Source organism: Amblyomma mixtum, chromosome 5, assembly GCF_055824585.1.
Source record: "Amblyomma mixtum isolate Tamu chromosome 5, ASM5582458v1, whole genome shotgun sequence".
Taxonomy (NCBI): Eukaryota; Metazoa; Arthropoda; class Arachnida; order Ixodida; family Ixodidae; genus Amblyomma; species Amblyomma mixtum.
The window spans coordinates 72,128,821-72,149,043 of NC_143016.1; the positions used below are offsets into that span (position 1 = coordinate 72,128,821).

A 20,223-nucleotide genomic window follows, 5' to 3' on the forward strand; every position below is an offset into this window, starting at 1 on the left:
GGCAAAATCCGGCTTCAGCAGGCATTGGACAATGGCCCGGATGTCGTCCAAAATATTCAAGCCCGAAGGCTGACGCTTTCTGCCGAAAAGTGGCTTCGAGGCAGGAGCCAAAGTACCATTGGCCCCGTTTGAAATTCGCGCTCTGTGACGTTACGACCGTTTCGACCAACTGAAAAGCGTGACATCTCTGTCGACAGCTCCTGCTTACAGCGATGAGGCATTAAAGGCTTCCGCCTTAAAACCAAGGAGCATGATACAAGAATACTGAGGTGTTGACACTGCGCCCGCTCGAGCGTCCAGATGATGTACGGCCGCAGCGGGGTGGGCCTTGCAGTTCGGCTGCAAGCCGACAGATGGCGCCGGTGTCAGCGGGCCCAGTCAGTTCTTTGGAAGCACGGGAAGCTAAGAGTAAAATACTATATGAAGAACGCCTGAGGAAAGTGGACGATAACACGTAGGCAGCTAAGGTATTTAAATATTTATACAGAAAGAGCGTTGACTCACAGCGGCGGAAAAGAACTAGAAAACTTACCAGTAAGTATGCCAGTCATGAGGACGGAGAAAGAAAGAGCATTAAACGACAAGTTAAAAACGTAGAAGTTAAAATTGGATTAATTCAATGGAAAAAAAAACATAGCGTAGAACTATATCGATACTGGAAAAGACAGATCAGGAAACAATTTTTCTATGATAACTCAAGAGGCAGTGCCCTACTTTTTGAAGCTAGGTCAGGGTGTCTTAGAACGCGCAGCTACAAAAAGAAATTTAATGGAGAAGATGACACCTGTGCAGTGTGTGGTAGATCTGTGGAAACAATTGAACACCTCTTAATAAATGTGATCGTATCCATCCGGATGTCGATGGAGGCACAGTCACTCTTTCTGAGGCCCTAGGGTTTAAAGATAACAATGGTCATGTAAATAAATATGCAGTGGAGGTTAGGAAAAAGCGATTGGAGGATTGGTGGCTGAAAAGCAGAGATGTGGCATCAGGTTAGAATTATAGGGAACCGTAGGTAAAGAAAGATGGTGGCGAATCTTAATGAGAATTGCCAACACAGTAAACAAAAAATAGTAAAGAAAGAAAAGCTCAGCATGGTGGCAATTGACACCAACCCCGTTTCAAAGGGGGCGCTCCCATCCCATCCCACATCCCATCCCACATCCCGTCCCGTCCCGTCCCATCCCATCCAATCCCCAATCCCATCCCATCCCATCCAGCCAATCCCATCCCATCCATTCCATCCATTCCTGTTCTTTTATTAGTGCATATATGGTTGTGTCTGTGCGGCATACAGAAAAGAAGTCAGGACCAAATCTTTTTTGGCTAACGACATTAGAACTGCATTATCACCTTGCATTAGGCATTCCGCGCCATTTACAGAGGCAATTTTCAGGACCTCTCGGATATATCATACAGGTAAAAAAAACTATCCAAGACGATATGGAGGGAGAAGTCACAAATGTGTAGATTTTACTCTTGCAATAAAACCAACCACGCCGCAACACCAAGGCCCGTAAATGACAATTTTATTTCTCGTTGTGCTGCTCGCTGAAAAACATTAAAAAAAATTAATTGCGAAATCTATAAACCAAATGAACGCCTGAAAAGAACAAACAAGCGTCTCTAGGTTCGTAATGCTTTCCTAAAGTATTACAACACAATAAAGAAGCAAATTAGCTATTATAAGAGGGAAATATATGTTTCAAAACGCTGTAATCTCAAAGGGGATGTCTATATGCTTTCACTACAATACTGCAAGAACTAAATATCGTAAAACAAATCGATGATGTTGAATATGCAGGACGCGGTCCCTGATTTGTCGTTGGTGGGAGGCACATCAAGCGCCGGCCTGTTTTCTTCACTTATGCCGGAAGCTGCGAGAAGACGAGGTAAGATCGAGACGGTGTCAACCTGTGAGAACACAAACAGGGATGCACAGAGTTAATGGTTTCTTCTACAGAGGCAGAATAAATTTATTTTTATTATCATTATTATTGTGATTATTAAAAGCAACAATGAGTACCGTTGGTAGCCTAATATAGGTGATATTTTCCGAAAATAGAACCCAAGCGCTTACCAGTAGATAATGCATTATAGTAATCATGACCAATTTCTCAGGATACAGCGTTTGTTGAGGTCATCTTGTGCAGCCGCAATAAAAGCTTTTACGCGTCTTATAGTAAGGTGAGTTGCGCTTATTCGATATACCGAGTGGGTTATGAGGGACGCCGTGGAAAAGGGCTCGTGGCTAGGTTCAGGGTTGGTATTAACTGATGTGCCCTAAAATCGCAGAACAGACAGTGATTTTCGGATTACGTTTGATTCAAAACTTGTTTCGGCCGCTTTCTTCAATATAGTGCAAAGCATATCATCTTTCACCAGCCCAGCTAACAGGCAAAGAAATTTAGATAATCGTCGATGCTGAATGCACGTAATGACTTCGCTGTGCGTGTATATCGAGCGCAAGTTTTTTGTGTGTTCGGCTCCATTTTGTTACCATTCACATATTTCTGCTGCATAATTTTTAATTTTCTTTACCCATAAAGCAAGATAAGTGCCAAATAAAAAAAAAGTTCAATTCGGAACAACAAATGACAAAAGAGCATTCATCAGAGCAACACGAAGATCGGTGAGGTGGGAGGGAGTTACAGCGAATAACAGCACGAGAAAAATGGCATGGGGAAAGAAAAAGCAGTGTATAAGCAGCGCGCCGTTAAAGTAGCCATATGAAAGAACAGTCCAGCTTTACGGGATCAATGTGCGAACGTGGATTAAATCGGCTAAGCGAAAACTAACTGCCACCTGCTTAAACTCGCGCCGATTTGTCTTGTTCGCCAGATGCATAACGCTCTTTTCACTGCATACGACCTGCTTTCATATAAGACACTGCAATCCATATGCGTATAAAGTAGTGCTTGCTCACAAGGCTTTCAGAATTACAGCAGAGAGAAAATTCCTGATTAATATGTTACAAAGAAACTTTGAGGCAAGCGGCAAGTCATGTACAAAAAACAAGGCGCTTGTGTTTGTGCGTGTGTCACAGTCTAACATGGAAAGCAAATGCACGTAAGTAAAACACACTTCGACGTATGAGTTCAGGCTTTCGTGAAGCGGCCATTTGACTGTGTGGGCTATCGCCAAGATGAGTCCATGCCTTTCCTTTCGTGACTGTTGTTCACCTCCTCCTCGTGCGTCCATTTTATAACTCAGGGTGCCTATCCGCAGGGAATTGCCGAAAGACTCACGAACCAGAGCAAAAAAAAAATAATGCCTTTTTTTTTATTCGAATTGTTTGCCAATAGGCATAATTAAAAAGGGAGGGAAAGTTATAAACTCAGCCACACCGTCTCTTGAGCCTTTGCCAATAGAGCTATCCGTCCTCTTTTTCGCGACACCTGTCACTGGCTCAGTGAGGGAGAGCTGGGCATAAGAAGGAATGGGGACAGCACATATGCACTGCATACTGGTACCCCACAGCTAGATAGTCCAACAGCCAGTTATGGCTGGCGCCTCCTATGTCAATAAAATATGCATCACAATTCCATTCAGCAACAAAGCACATTCACCGAGAAATTTTTTAGACTTCGTTAATTTTGACTAGTAATTTTGGAGATCACTGAAAAGCCGCTAAACATTTTTTGGACCATTCAATTATCCGGGCCATTTTTCATGTCCAACCAAGCCTGAAAAATCCATCCGCAGCTGTACTTGGTTGCTGGAATGCTGTTTGTGCTTTTGTTTTTTGTTGGGTCTAACTCATAAAAAAGCCCCATTATGGCACCAGTTTACTGCCATCGACACCCAACAGCAGGGAATGAGCACAAACACGAGCAATCAAACTTTTAAAGCTGAAACAAGGTGGCTTAAAGCAAAGGGCCCTTTGTTTTAGGGTTAAACACGATTGTCTCACCAGCAGGAAGCTGAGGAATTTGTTGGCAGCGTTCTCGTAACAGCACAATATGCACCAGCTAAGCAGCAATGCACAGATTAGCGGCTTATCTTCGTTGCACTGATGGCCAGTGATGCCATAATTAGGGCACAGCTCATTGTGGCAAAGCCAACTTGAATATGAGGTCGGTCCATTGTAGGTATGATAATTGGCAGCTTTATCATTGAAATAGTAATGCTTCTCAATCCTGTCACTCCAGAAATGCCTTAACTTGAGCATAAATTTGAAATGCACCTTTCGGAAGCGATAGATGTGTTGAGGCAAGTTCGCAACATGAAACACAATGCATTTCTTTTGTGGTGGAATGAACGAACAAGGTGCAACGCGGCTGTTGGAGAAGAAAGCGCGGAAGCATCAGACTACCCAATACTTTCACTGGAAAAGAAGGTTTGCTTTGGTTTATGGGGTTTAACGTCCCAAACCGACTAAGGCTATGAGAGACGCCGTAGTGGAGGGCTCCAGAAATTTCGACCACCTGGGGTTGTTTAACGTGCACTGACATAGCACAATACACGGGCCTCTAGAATTTCTCCTCGCAAGAAATTCAACTGCCGCGGCCGGGATCGAACCCGCGTCTTTCGGGCCAGCAGCCGAGCACCATAACCACTGAGCCACCGCGGCGTCATACACTTTGGCAACTACTAGACAAATAAAAGGAAATAAAGGAGGGGAGGGATGCCATTTGCGCGAATGCACAGCAGATATTTACAGCCAGTAGCATATCTCACCTTTCTGGCGGCTGCCTCGGCTCTCGCCTCTTTCGGCTCCCTCGACTTGGCTCCTCCTATCGGCATGGCCCTTTCCCGGTCTCATTCTCCGTGCGTCTCCTTGTCCGGAACTGCGCCGTGTCCGCACTCGGGCTTCTTTTATCCATGAGTGATTCACAACGCATTTGGAAGGATTCCTTGCATGGAGAGATAAATTATGTAGTCAGATTTTAAGGTACGAATTAAAATGCGGATGTTACAGACTTCATCATTTCGAGGATGAACTGTACTAGCATGCAAGTAGAGGACCTGGGAATTTGAAAAAGTAAGCAACAGTTTGGTTGCAGACGCTGCTATGGGCCCAGGCTACCGCTCTCGCAGTGACGATGCAGAAACTTGGAATTCACCACAGTGTAGAAAAACATACAATGGCAAGACCAGGACACTTCGTGCTGAGGTGCTGACCTCTACAAAGTTGTGTCGTCTTCCTGTCAGTCCACATCTGTTTTTGTGCACCGTGGCGATTCCACTGACGTGGATATAACTAGCCATGCAATTTGTCTATGCACATTCGTTCGTGATGCCACCCTTCTCAAATATGTTACCTCTGCTGTGTAAGAAAAGATCCCGCCGCACAATGAATCAACTGCTGGTGACATAAGGTGTGCGTAAGAACAAAGAGAAAAAAAAGAAAGAAGGGTACCCAATTCAAGATCCGATAACTGCACAGCTTTTGAAGTCCGTAAAATAGGTATAATTTACAGTTACGTTAATGCCCAAAGAACAAAACTAAAACAGCTTAAAATAATTCCCAAGATGACCCCCACAATCTAGTCCCCAGAGGTCAAGTCAGGCAAGCCAAAGGCCTTCTTGGAATACTGGAATACAAAGACCTCTCAAGTATATCTCCAATTAACCCTGTCTTGTGCCAGCTGCGGTCGCCTTATCCCCCCCAAACTTCCTAAAGGCGCGTTCACACTTGCCCAAAAATCCGGCAAGCGAAGCGCATTCGCTCGCCGCAAAAACAAGGCCCTGTTCTCACTTGTTCACGCGCGGGCGAGACGGATTTGCCGCGCCGCTCCTGTTTCTCGCTTTTCCACACCGCGTCACTGCTAGCGGCATACAGACATATAGTGAGAAAAGACTAAATTTACGCTGTCTACATACCATAAGCGTATGCATGCTTTGTACGTTAAACTCAGGCGCATTCTCTCTTTAAGTTCAGCCATGGTGTGGTTTAAGCGATGATAAGCAAATAAAACATCTGAGCAACGGCGTACCTCGTGCTCATGTGCCCGGTTGTTTCGCCCTAACTCCTGAAAACAGGCCGTTTCTAATTTGCGCCATCCCTACGCTTGTGTTTTTAGTGGCAGTGCGTCCATCTCACAGCCGTCATCGCAGTATCATTGCTCCCGTACCTGAGGCAGCGAAGAGCTGGTGCGGGATGAAGAGTGCACCGAACACTCCACGCTAAGGAATGCACCGGCCGAGGTAGTGGCTGTCCGAGCACGTGTTGTGCCGTGCAGAGTTTCGGCCGGTTCGTCCCACACGTGAGCCATCGCCTGCTGGACACGGCGTCTGCGGGCACCGAGTGAGGACCGTGGCTGCTCTTCTCCGGGGTCCAGGGAGTACAGACGGTGGCACCAGTACCTGCGGCTGGTACCTGAAGAGAGAGAGAAAGGAAATTTTTAATAAGGAAAAGGTGGAAGGTCGGCCGGTGGCAACATGGCCCTGGCCTACTACTCCACACAGGGGAAAGGGAAGGGGAGGAAAAGGAAAGTGCGAATGAAGGTTGATGATGGCATAGTACAATGAGTTTCACGGGTGATGTCGACACACACACACACACACACACACACACACACACACACACACACACACACACACACACACACACACACACACACACACACACACACACACACACACACACACACACACACACACACACACACACACACACACACACACACACACAAACACACAAACACACACACACAAACACACACACACACACACACACACACACACGCACACACGCACACACGCACACACACGCACACGCGCACACGCACACACGCACACACACACACACTGGCTGGCACTCCCATCGCGGTGAGTAGACGCATATAAAACTGGGGTCTGCAACACAAACACCGACACATGTCATTAACCATGTAGGTAGTGCACAGGCAGTCACAGACGGCTGTCCAGCCCTGTTTCACACAAAAAGTTGAGCACGGCCTTTGTCACACGGCACCAACCAGAACGTCTCGCCCTGGCGCCCAGAAGAGTTTCCTCAGAGAGAGGGCGAGGGTCCAGCTGTTTCACGGTCGCCTCCAATGTTCTTCTTTCAGCAGTATAGTTCGGGCACTCGCAAAGAAGGTGCCCAATTGTCGTTGGAGTGTGGCACGGTACGCAATTTGGTTTAATTTCGATGCCGATCTTGTGGAGATAGTGTTTGGTGTAGGCGACGCCAAGCCGTAACCGGTGGAGTAAAGTCCCATGACGTCGCACCACCTTACCGAAGGATAGCGCATGTGCATGTATAGAGGAAGCCCCGCTGAGAGACTGGCAATGACAACGCTCGCCTGACGGTAGCTAACCACACACCTGTTGTCGGTACCTTGGTGGGGTCTGGTCCATTTATCGCGGACTCTAAAACTGGGAGCAAAAAATTCGAGGAGAACTTATCAAACCGATGTACTAGAGCCAACTCTTACAGTACTTTTTCAGGTCAAAGGAGCCATACGTTTCTCATGCGTGTAAATATGCAGGTTGCTCAGTTTATACAAGTAAACGAAAACAGCCAGTACTTTAACGCGTAGACTCTTCTTTTCTGTTTCCTCCTCGTCCTCGGATTTTTCTCCCTGCTTGAAGCTTCCCGTGACGTCACCGTCTCTAGAAAATCCCTATGATTTATGGAGGTTTTAACTTCCCAAAGCGACTCAGGCTGTGAGGGACGCGGTAGTGAAGGCTTCCGGAAATTTCGAATGCCTGGGGTTCTTTAACCTGCGCTGACATCGCACAGTACATCGGCTTCTCAGCCTCATGGCTAAGATCAAAGAGTAGTGTCTATAGAGAAGAAGACCAGCTGACTTCATGATTACTGGAATTTTTGCTCCAAATATCAATCACCCGAGAAAAAGAAGAGTTTTTCCAAGCTTTAAGTATTTCGAAACCGGGTCTTCAACATTGATTGCGTGTGTCGTTGCAAAACTTCGGCAGTTCGAGCACTCATCATCCTCAAAAATAGGACAGACATCCATAGCTTAATTGTGCACTGAAGAGGATTCTGATCTGGTATTTTTACCGCGGGAACTCGATCTGCACGCTAAGAGCATAATAAGAAACTTCGAGTATTATCCATTACGGCGAATTTCTCGATTAAATCGAATTAAACGTCCCGACTTCCACCTTTTTTTATTTTAACTCAGCTTCGAAAAAGAGGAGGAGTCAGCCAGCGCGTGGAATGCTTTTCAGCCAGCCGCGTGGTGCCTTGCCGCTCTACCAACGGCAAAGTGATATGTACGTAGCGATCATCGAAAGCAAAGTGTACACGCGTACTTTTATTTCCACAGGTTTAATCTGCGGCTTCGTAGCCTGGGACACACTATTAATTAACGGAAACCTAGAAAGCTAAATGAAAGCGAAAGCGAAGTAACCACTCGTCTGGCTGAAAGGAACTCCAGTGTTGGCTGACTACTCCCCTTTTCGGAAGAGATTTCAAAAAAAAAAAAAGGCGGAAACCGGACCTTTCATTCAATTTCATAGGGAAATCAGCCGTACAGGACACTATTCCGAACTTTCTAAGATTGCTCGGAATTTGTAGATGGAGTTCTCTCGGTAAAAAGACGATTTCAAGTTTCTCTTTAGTGCACCTTTAAGTGCCTTATTTACTGGGTTAATGAACTTTGGGAGCTTCGTGCAGGGGAATCGAGCTTCAGCTCGATTCCCGTGCTCGATGGCATAGACAACACATTTTATCTCAAACCCACCAGTACAACACCTTGCCGCCAATAATGCTCTCCAAAAGGAGGAGGACAAGAGTTGAGTTTCTTTTTATTTCATTCCATTAAGCCCCTATAAGGGGTTTAACATAAGGGATGGCTAGATTTTAGAAAAAAAGACAATAAGAGGAGTTTTTTTTTTACATTTTTAATGAAATGGTTGGTTGGTTGGTTTATGGGGCTTAACGTCCTAAAGCGACTAAGGCTATGAGAGACGCCGTAGTGGAGGGCTCCGGAAATTTCGACCACCTGGGGTTCTTTAACGTGCACTGACATCGCACAGTACACGGGCCTCGAATTTCTCCTCCAAAGAAATTCAGCCGCCGCGGCCAGGATCGAACCCGCGTCTTTCGGGCCAGCAGCCGAGCACCATGGCCACTGAGCCACTGCAGCGGCTTTAATGAAATGTAATGAGCAAGTGGTGATAGCAACGTTTTTTGCTATCCATTACGTGCGATGTCAGTGCACGTTAATCAACCCCAGGTGGTCGAAATTTCCGGAGCCCTCCACTACGGCGTCTCTCATAGCGTTAGTCGCTTTGGGACGTTAAACACCATAAACCAAACCATTACAACTCGCAGCATTCAGAGCGAACCCGAACCCCAACATGTTGCTACGACGATAAATACGGTAGATCGGACATACAAGCTCCTTGCGATGGCCGGTAAATCCCACTGCCTATGAGCTGCCTCGCGGAAAGAACCCCAGGTGGTCGAAATTTCCGGAGCCCATCACTACGGCGTCTTTCATAGCCTAAGTCGCTTTGGGACGTTAAACACCATAAACCAAACCATTACAACTCGCAGCATTCAGAGCGAACCCGAACCCCAACATGTTGCTACGACGATAAATACGGTAGATCGGACATACAAGCTCCTTGCGATGGCCGGTAAATCCCACTGCCTATGAGCTGCCTCGCGGAAAGAACCCCAGGTGTCGAAATTTCCGGAGCCCTTCACTACGGCGTCTTTCATAGCCTAAGTCGCTTTGGGACGTTAAACACCATAAACCAAACCATTACAACTCGCAGCATTCAGAGCGAACCCGAACCCCAACATGTTGCTACGACGATAAATACGGTAGATCGGACATACAAGCTCCTTGCGATGGCTGGTAAATCCCACTGCCTATGAGCTGCCTCGCGGAAAGAACCCCAGGTGGTCGAAATTTCCGGAGCCCTTCACTACGGCGTCTCTCATAGCCTAAGTCGCTTTGGGACGTTAAACCCCATAAACCAAACGAAACCATTTTCATAGGCTGTTTGCACCATCAGTATATGTAGTACTAATGGCATTGGACCGGTGGCAGATGCAGTGTTGCGTAGTTGTTGTAATCGTTTCAGCGTTCAAAAAAGGGCAGCGGTTAGAATTCGATATCAACTTGAGGATAGTGCGTGCCATAATAGTGGGTTGCGTGTATTAAGGCGGAAGCCATTATTGCCTCATCGTTGTAAGCAGAAGTTGTGGACAGAAATGTCACGCTTTTCAATTGGCCACAGCGTCACAGCGCGCGAATTTCAAACGGGGCCAATTGTACTTTGGCTAGTAACAATGCAACCAATTACAAGGATGGTATAGTGATGCTCCAAGTAAGTGGGAATGGAATGAGTTAATTGCTTAATTACCCAATAAGCCTAACTAACCTTTCTAGTCAGGTCAGACAAATAAATAAAACCGAGTAGGAATCTGGTCGAGCTCGGGAACCGAACGCCGGTCCTCGGAGTGCGAGACGAGCACGCTAACACTCCGCCATGCCAGAGCGATGGTTTGGAATAAACAAAGGCGCGTCTGGTGAATACGGTGTCTTCGTTCACTCCCATCTTCCTCCCTTCCGGTTACGGCGAGGTTCAGGTGTCAACCGAGGTATGCGGGACTGATACATTCCCTTTCCTCAAAAACCAATTTACCGACGAGCAAGGCATAAAACCGAACGGGCGATGGCGTTCTGTGGACTACCTGGCAGCGTTGCAAGACACTGTCGCGTTCGACTCTTAGAGGCGGAGCTTAACGTCTTAACCACACATCACTGACACAAGCAGCAACACTGCGCTTAAGGCTTTCGCCTCACCGCACTTTAGGTCAACAAAGTGCCCCCTGAATTTTTACGCGAGGGAAAAGAAACCTTTTTTTAACAGCCAAAGTAGAGGGAGGGGGGTGGGGGGGGGGGGGCACTGATTATGCGAGTGCATTCATTACACCAATAAATACTGTACTGTATAGTATTGTGGTCCATAATACAATACGGTAACCCCAGTCAATGCAGCTTCAGAATGATCTAACAAATCTTGCCTGAGCAGCGCATAAATCACCAAAGGGTCTTACAATGCGTAGCCTGCAGAAGAAATTCTCAAAATGTGTCTTGGTCTATTCTCTGATTATCTGTCATTATTGTCAACCTGACTACGCCCACTACAATACAAAGGCCTCTCAAATATATCTTCAGTTAACACTGCCTTGTGCCAGCTGCGGTTTATTTTAGCGTTTTATATATTAATTTTTACACCCAAAGTTTTGTACTGAGTATGTTTGTCATCGTTCATGCTTTTAAAATTGTCCATTGAATTTCTTAACAAGTCAATTAATCTATGAATAAAGGATTACTAAGGTATCCTCTATGAACTCTGATTCTGAGTTCATTGAGTTTTGGAGGCATTCTATGAATACCTTAGGTAAACACATGGCATTAAACAGATCGCGTCTCCAAGCCTGACATCTTTCTTTTTTGGCAGTTATTTCATGTATAGGGATCTGTGGTGACTGTGCAGCCAATGTAGACACCTTCCACTATATTTGAGCATACCTTTTCTACACTCTGACTCTTCAATTGTGCACGGCTCCTCATAATCGCTTCCTCAAATGCTCTCTTATAATCAATGAAGGCAATTTATAGGGGCTATTACAATGAAGCAGGCTTTGGGGAATGTTTTTTCAACAAGCTTTCCAAGCGAGGAGATCTCGAATCAAAAAGCGCTTATGTTAGGTCAGACTACCCGTGCGCGACTGATGTGGAACTGGCCTCATTTATTTTTTCATCGAATATCCTCCTATCAAATTTTTTTTTTCATTTCGGCTGGTTTTCCTGCCGCTAAACCTGCTAGCGGCACCCACTTCAGTTTGTTCTAATTGAAAACCATGATACACACATTTGAAATATTTTCGCCGCAGGGCCGCGATGGGTATGGTACTGAGGGCTGGAAATTGTGCCATTGAAGCGGAGAAGATTTAGAATACAAATGACAGGAGACGGCACCGCCAATCCCCAGGTTTGATCCTTTACGATGATCTCTGCAACTTTCGTGGTCTTATCTACAGGCAACAATAGACAAAAGAAGAAAGTTCGTTAGACAGTAGAACAGTGAATACCGTAATGTCGAATAAGTTAGCATGCTAAGCAGAGCACACAGCTAGAGAAATTTCGGATGGTGTGTCTATTTACTGTAATTTCTGTAAAAATGGCGCTGTAGTTCTCCCTTAAATTACATGGCATATTATAAGTATTTTAACTTCCTGTAAGAACAGCACAAACAAGTAATATCTTTTGGACCACGAAATTGTAAACGAGTTGCGACAGGACAGCCACAAAAACAATGTGCTTAAAGCAGAATTGAAGGAGCTTTGAGGACTTGTTATAACGCTAACAATAGCATACGAAAATGGATTTAGTGTAGAAGAAGTCAATTAGCAGAAAACACTTAATTCTTCTCTAAAAAGGAAGGCAACGGAGTTGTGAATGTCTTGAACACTTGTTGAAATCGATTATCTTTGTAGGTGCAGATTATACGAAAATTAGCTGCTGTTCCACTACTGCTGAACTACAAGCGGCTTGGCGTCTGTAACGCTCGGTGCGTTCCGGACACTGGATAGGCAGCGCACCTAACCTGACAGGTGGTAGTTAATGGTTGATCGCGGCAGTTTGCACACCAAATGAACGCTGAGGCCTATTGCAAAAGTGCCGCGTGTCTGCCACAACGTAATCAGCGCTAACGCATGCAGCCTAAGTCACTAGGGTCATTTCTTTAATCTACACCAGCTACACCAGTGTAGCGAAGCTTCATTGGAGGTATTGGACATTTGCTACACTGGTGTAGCTGGTGTAGGTTAAAGAAATGGCCCTACTAATCACCCCACGCACCTATTAGCGCGATTCAGGCGTCCATTGACCAAAGGAAACAGTTATGCGCACTTGATTTCCTAAAAATCATCGCAGTGTAAAACGGTGTCGACTCGAACGCCGATGAATACAATGAACGCCGACGGCCTATGGCTTCAGTGCCGCTTTTGTGGCACAACGTTGTCTATGCCAACGTATGCAGAGCACAACTGTCACTACCGTCGCGCAGGCTAAAAGACGACTGACGCGTCCGCTGTACGAAGAGGCCAGTTATGCGCCTTTCCTTTGCTTTCCAAGCTCCCGCTCCACTGCTTCGTAGCTTAAAGTGCCACTAAGGTTTCCACTGTCCTAGGGGGTCAGTTTGCCTCCTTGCTTTCGAAGTTCAAGGCCTTTTGAAGGCGAAAACTAGGCACAAGGCGATCGAAGCACGAGGTCCCGTGGTGAAGCTTTCGATTCAAAAGTTCTAAATACATCGAGTATCTTGAGAGCTCCGGGAATCTTCAAGAGTTTCACGGCTCCCTGATAATGCCGCTAACGCATCTAAGGGGCAGAAAGTATACAAAGATAGGTCTTAATGTATATCTAACCAGTCTCCTCTCTCCGCCCCCTACATTTAATACAATAAATATTTTAATAATCTTCCCGTAATCTGTGGAAAGGGACAAGCGCACGAACGACACTCTTATTCACGGGTTAGCTTTGGGACGCGCGTTCTGCGCCAGCCGCCGTGGTGCGAGCACTGTATTCCCATTCGTCGATGGCCATTTCACACTGCAACCGCATTACCTAACGGGGGTAATTGAAACAGCCCACAACGATCTCAATGTACAACACTGACGACGTTACTATACAATTCATCAGTGGCCTAGAAGGTCGGGACGTCCTTAAACCACCATTACATTGTGCACAATATTCAATAAACAACAGCAACAGCGCTCTAAAATAAAAATGGCAAGCCGGGACTCAAAACCCTTGCCCTTTGGGTTAAGAACCAGTCGCGCTGGTCTTTGACCACCGCGAAGTTCGGTTTGCGGGCGATAAATGGAGGCCTTCAGTGAGCGCCTCGCACCGTAGAGTACTCTGAAGAACGGTCAACATCTTCTACTTAATTAAGGGTAAAAATTAAAATCACCAATGCTTGTCGCCAATTGACAACGGCTATCCTCGCCGCGTCATAGTGGCACCCTAGTGCCAGTGTCAGTAAACCTCGCTAAAGCCTGCCCACGCAACTTTTGACAGGGAACAAAAAGAGATAAAAGGGTTGAAAAAAAAGCGAAGGCTGATGTGCTTGTAAGGTAGTTTATGACGGCTGCTTTTGAGGTCATATGCCTGCAGTCCGTCATGCCCACGCTCTCAACGACTAACGGTGGGCAGGATCTGATGTAAATGCGCCTCCTTGCGGTGGTTTCTCCATTTCGCTTTGTGATAAGATGATGATGGATGGCACACCACCATAACTGCAAGATAACTGCATTTCTGTTATCTCACTGGTTAGCTTTAGGATACGCGAACTCGTAAGGTCAGGATTATTTTTGCTGGCGCTAAATACCGGCCCTGTTCACATGAGCGGGGCTACTTTTGTCGACGTCACGTCTTCTCGCCATTGTTTGCAACATCAGGTTATGCACTGTGTTGCTCACTGATTGGCTCACCAATATTTGCTGCACTGGTTGGATCCATGGCGACTGGCCACGGATGGGTCGGTGGCCTGCGGGCTGAATTAGACCCCAGCTGCGCGAACCAAGTCTCGGGAGGGATCCTGTCGTTGTTACCTCCAAGCCTCTGCTGTGATGTTACACCTCGGCAATGCCTGTCCATCGGTGCTTGCTCGGGCTGAGGATAAGAAAACATATACTTGAGCATCGGCATACTTCAGGCATTTTAAATACAGGCTGCCCTGAAAGCGGCCCTGCCGAATGAGAACCTTCCAGAAGGTAGGCAAATAACAGCGACTGCACAAAGGAATGTCAACCGCCAATAAACTTCTCCTACTAATTTCCTGTTATCTTTTTGCCCCCATTTTCGTGGACATAAATATTTTGTTTGTGGAGCCTTTGTAATAAAAAAAACGCGAAACATGCACACGTGTACAATAAAAGCGACAATGAAGTGCGCCATTTGGACAACCGCTTTCCAGAATAAATAAAACCTTGTGGGGATGCTTTCAAGCTCCTTCATGTTTGTTGTATTGCGGTGGACTGTTAATTTTAGCTCGACTGCACTGAGGCAGCATTCAATGCCTGCTTTCATCGACACATCGTCCGCACAAGTCACGTAATTAACTGAACGGTAGAGCGACGCGTCACTATTACACTTCGTAACAAAAAAATTAACCGATGCCTAGACAATGTCCAGCCTGGGTTGTGGCACCACAACGAATCTGTCGAGGCGTTTGTCGTAACTTACGGTTTGGTGACGTCACTTTTGTTTTCATGACGCCACATGACATGACATATTTGGCATGCCCACGCATGATGTGTCATGCTTGGTCATTCACGTCATACACACCCATCATGTGTGATCACGTGAGCTGACACTAGACACCTGAAGCCACCAAATGAGCCGATTAGCTCCTAATGTTAACAAAATAACCATGAATTCCTGGTAATGACAGTGAAGTGCCTTCCTATGACTACCCGAGGATCTCAAGCCAGCTTTGATCCAGTACATCTTAAACACCCTTGGCGTGGAGGAAGCCTTGAAAGAGCCGCGGAGTAACGTCGCAGAAATTTTTACTCTATTTGCGTGCAATAACCGAAAGGTGGTGCGTGTTGCCGCATACCTGCGTAGTGGCTTCAGCAGCGCTGGACTGTGAGCAGGGAAAGAGCAACGAGGCGTGACGGAGACTGCGTGGAGCCTGGGTGGTGGCCAACGTGGCCGGAGCATTTTTCAACTCGCCAGTGTCCCCGCAGTCTGGTCGCCGATTTTTGTCGCAGTCCTCCTTGGCGGCGTCAGACATGATGACCGGACGTAGCATCAGATCTCGCATGGCTCGCGTGTTGACTGGCGGCGCCCAAATGATCGCCTAAGATTATGCTTCAGTGCGGCTGCAAAAATAAACACATTTCTTAGCAGAAGAGCTTGGTGGTAAAATGAAAGTCTAGTAAGTGGAGAGAACGCGCTTATATTGAAATAAGTTTTTGAGAACAGGAAATGGCGAAGTAATTGTACCCGTAAAGAGAGGGAGGAAGGTGGGAGTCAAAGAAGATAGAAAGAGGTGCTGCATTGGAGGGCTCTGGAATTATTTCGACCACCTGAGGATCTTTACCGTGCGCTGACATCGCACAGCACACGGGTGCCGTTTGCGTTTCGCATCCATCGAAACACGGTCGCCGCGGTGGAGTAAAAACGCGCGTCCGTCCATGCTCGCTGCGTCGGTCGATGCTCGCGGTGTCCGTCCTTGGGCTGGAATCTTGCCAACTATGGCCTCACTTCCGCGCAGCGTTGCAACCTCCTCTGTAATTTTCATTCCTCAAATTCGTTTTCGTCACTACGGCTCCCTCTATCTTTCTTCTTTCACTCCAACTGCCTCTCTCCCTGGGCGGTGCGGTTCGGGTGTCCACCGCGACGGTTGCTAGGCAACGGCTTTTGCAGCCGGAATAACAACACAAAAGCGCGATTCAGGCGTCCATTGAGCCAGGGAGCCAGTTATCAGCGCTTCTTTTCCTTAAAATGATCGGTGTGTAAAACGTCAACGCGAACGCCAATGAACACAACGAACGCCGCACGGACAACGGCGACGGCGACGCTAAACAGGCGCCAAAGAGCTGCGCTCTAAAACAGTACAATCGAAATGAAGACCACAGTCACCAAAGACAATAAAAACCGCACATGCCGGAAGCCCGCCACGTGGAAAGCGGTTCGGGGAAGCGGTGGTGGGTTGACCGCAAGGCTTTCGCCAAGCACACTTTAGAATTTCCAAAGTGTTTTGGTAATGTTTACGGCTCATGAGCCTAGCGTTCTAACCACTAACACTTTCCTATCTTACGGGTAGCTACTTGTGCTCTCTAAATACACACTAGAGGTGCGCAATATAGACTGGATATGCTGGATATATATCTAAAAGAAGAATGTTACGGGGCATTATGAAATAGGTTTAGAAAATACACCCCTTGAATCTGGCAGGAGGTCATCGCGGTGAGAAAGCTGTTCAGAGCATGAAACTAACATCTAAAAGAAAAAAGATAAATATCGAAGATCGGGGAGCAAAAGAAATTCGCAAATTAAACTGAGTCGTGCGACAAACAGAACGGGTGATGTTAGCATCTACACCTACTGCAACGCACGTGGGAGGCGATGATGACTCCGGTAGAAGACAACTGATGTGAACGCCAGTCGTTGCAACGTTGGCGACAGCCTTTCAATGAACCAGTACTGACCTGGAAGCATTGAAATCACTTTAGTGCTGAGCATCATGCCGTTAGTGTTGCGACTTAATGCATTAAATGCAACAAAAATGATCAGAAGCGTTTTCGAGACCACTACAAGAATTACCGCTGCTGAAAGGCTTCCATGGTTCCAAGCAAACTTTACGGTCTCACGTAATGCACTCATTTGAAGGTGATCGTTTAAGGCCCAGCTTAGCCGAGCTGAGGTGCTCCACGAGAACGTATTTTCAAATCCAACAAGGTGTCATAACACACCAATGTGCAAGCGTTCTGTACTTACTACATCCTGCACCGTGACTACGTCGGGAAAATAACCATCGCAACAAAAAAACATGGATCCAACACCTTGCGACAGGTCACCCTCCAATGAATTCGAACAGCTCGGTGGCCTACGCCTCACACCAGACAGAGAGTTGCAGGACGGCTCCAGAGGAATCGCATTTAGCGAACGCTGCGAAGTGCGTAATAAGGATGCGAATAAAATGCCTCCTTACTTGGCGTAGATCGTCGTGGAGAGCTGCTGGAGCTCGAAAAGGCCGGCTGCCGTGCACGAGAGGAACGCGCGAGGAACTTGGAGCCTGGGCGCGTGAAGAACGTGCTTCTCGAGCGCTGCCGACGGATCAACTAGTGAGAAGAGAGGACAGCACGACAAAAGAAGATAAAGCGTGAGGACATCATCATCATCATCATCCTCCCACGCACACTCTCACATATCTATACTGCAAACAAGGGAAGGGAATGAGGGGCTCGTTATAAATATGAAAGAAGCCAACAGCCACAGAAACCAAGGGGCACAGGGGATTTTTTTTTTAATTTTTTTATTTATTTTGTGCTGTTGGTCAATTTAGAATATTACTGAATATGTTATCGCTTAAAGCTAATTGATTAGAAAAGTAGAAGAAAAAACAACCACTGCCGCCGGTGGGATCCGAACCCACGACCTCCGAATTACGCGTCCGGTGCTCTACCTCTGAGCTACGGCGACGGCTGTCAAATCTTCTGCTTTCGGGGGTATTTATGTTTACAAGTAACCTAACTTTGAGAGTGTTCATCAGCGCCACCCACGTTCATAAGCGGCGGACGTAGAACGTCCTGAGTTACCGCAGGTGTGACGTAGAACGTCATCGAACGGAGATGGTGGAAGCTGTGTGAGAACCCTCTTATGCTTCCTATGGCGTCAAGGCTGCCAGAACCGAGGCCCTCGTTAAGCAATTAAGCAAACAAGGGAAGGGAATGAGGGGCTCGTTATAAATATGAAAGAAGCCAACAGCCACAGAAACCAAGGGGCACAGGGGATTTTTTTTTTAATTTTTTTTATTTATTTTGTGCTGTTGGTCAATTTAGAATATTACTGAATATGTTATCGCTTCAAGCTAATTGATTAGAAAAGTAGAAGAAAAAACAACCACTGCCGCCGGTGGGATCCGAACCCACGACCTCCGAATTACGCGTCCGGTGCTCTACCTCTGAGCTACGGCGACGGCTGTCAAATCTTCTGCTTTCGGGGGTATTTATGTTTACAAGTAACCTAACTTTGAGAGTGTTCATCAGCGCCACCCACGTTCTTAATTGCTTAACGAGGGCCTCGGTTCTGGCAGCCTTGACGCCATAGGAAGCATAAGAGGGTTCTCACACAGCTTCCACCCTCTCCGTTCGATGACGTTCTACGTCACACCTGCGGTAACTCAGGACGTTCTACGTCCGCCGCTTATGAACGTGGGTGGCGCTGATGAACACTCTCAAAGTTAGGTTACTTGTAAACATAAATACCCCCGAAAGCAGAAGATTTGACAGCCGTCGCCGTAGCTCAGAGGTAGAGCACCGGACGCGTAATTCGGAGGTCGTGGGTTCGGATCCCACCGGCGGCAGTGGTTGTTTTTTCTTCTACTTTTCTAATCAATTAGCTTTAAGCGATAACATATTCAGTAATATTCTAAATTGACCAACAGCACAAAATAAATAAAAAAAATTAAAAAAAATCCCCTGTGCCCCTTGGTTTCTGTGGCTGTTGGCTTCTTTCATATTTATAACGAGCCCCTCATTCCCTTCCCTTGTTTGCTTAATTGCTTAACGAGGGCCTCGGTTCTGGCAGCCTTGACGCCATAGGAAGCATAAGAGGGTTCTCACACAGCTTCCACCCTCTCCGTTCGATGACGTTCTACGTCACACCTGCGGTAACTCAGGACGTTCTACGTCCGCCGCTTATGAACGTGGGTGGCGCTGATGAACACTCTCAAAGTTAGGTTACTTGTAAACATAAATACCCCCGAAAGCAGAAGATTTGACAGCCGTCGCCGTAGCTCAGAGGTAGAGCACCGGACGCGTAATTCGGAGGTCGTGGGTTCGGATCCCACCGGCGGCAGTGGTTGTTTTTTCTTCTACTTTTCAAATCAATTAGCTTTAAGCGATAACATATTCAGTAATATTCTAAATTGACCAACAGCACAAAATAAATAAAAAAAATTAAAAAAAAATCCCCTGTGCCCCTTGGTTTCTGTGGCTGTTGGCTTCTTTCATATCTATACTGCACATAATTTGCAAAAAAAAAAATTACACGAAGACTGGAAATTTTAAAGTGTGCTTGGCGAAAGCCTTCTGGTAAACCGACCGCCGCTTCCCCGAACCGCTTGGCACGTGGCGGGCTTGACTGACTGAGAGAATGATGAAAAGGGAAAAGGATATTGCACGGGTCTGCCAACTGGCTCCAGCCGAGCCACCACACCTGCCACGTGCAGATAGAGGAGAGTTAAAAGATCAGAGGAAAGAGAAAAAGAAAAGAAAAGACAAGACGCGCGTCGCAGCAAAAACCGCGTCCGCCGAAGGGGACGCAGGCAGAAAAAACAGATAAGCGGCCGTAGCCGCGATTCGTCGCCTGTATAAAAAAATTACCGACGATTACGTTACTTCCTAATGCGAAATTTGAGCGCAGCAAATAAGCTGTTTCACCTTTTCCATAGATTGAGGCAAAGAAATCGAGCAACACATGTATGCGCTATCATAGAGTTTCTTTTTTTTTATTTTTCACACGTATTCCTTTAACAAAGATTCCACTAACA

General features: G+C 46.6%; 1 protein-coding gene across 3 annotated transcripts; it reads right to left on the reverse strand.

Annotated features, from left to right (window-relative positions):
- Positions 1–1,512: 1,512 nt before the first annotated feature.
- Positions 1,513–17,841, reverse strand: LOC149342640 (uncharacterized). Of its 3 annotated transcripts, XM_089545068.1 has the most exons (7): positions 17,662–17,841; positions 17,056–17,158; positions 15,562–15,826; positions 14,432–14,612; positions 6,078–6,322; positions 4,681–4,856; positions 1,513–1,914 (listed from the first exon to the last, which is right to left on the reverse strand). In XM_089545068.1, exons 3-6 carry the CDS (start codon positions 15,766–15,768, stop codon positions 4,737–4,739), a joined length of 753 nt encoding a protein of 250 aa, XP_089401194.1. In that variant the 5' UTR covers positions 15,769–15,826; positions 17,056–17,158; positions 17,662–17,841; the 3' UTR covers positions 1,513–1,914; positions 4,681–4,736. The 3 variants fall into 3 exon arrangements, with proteins under 3 accessions (XP_089401194.1, XP_089401193.1, XP_089401196.1); XM_089545067.1 differs by lacking the exon at positions 17,056–17,158 and having other exon boundaries at positions 17,662–17,840; XM_089545070.1 differs by lacking the exons at positions 17,056–17,158; positions 17,662–17,841 and adding an exon at positions 16,034–16,471.
- Positions 17,842–20,223: the final 2,382 nt, after the last annotated feature.

Excerpts from the sequence above, each read along its gene's own strand:
- LOC149342640 (XM_089545068.1), bottom strand. The coding sequence starts at position 15,768 with ATGCGAGATCTGATGCTACGTCCGGTCATCATGTCTGACGCCGCCAAG. Across the intron at positions 14,613-15,561 it reads CTGCTGAAGCCACTACGCAG|CCCGAGCAAGCACCGATGGA; the intron begins GTATGCGGCAAC and ends TCTTATCCTCAG. Across the intron at positions 4,857-6,077 it reads CCAGCTCTTCGCTGCCTCAG|GAATCCTTCCAAATGCGTTG; the intron begins GTACGGGAGCAA and ends TCTCCATGCAAG.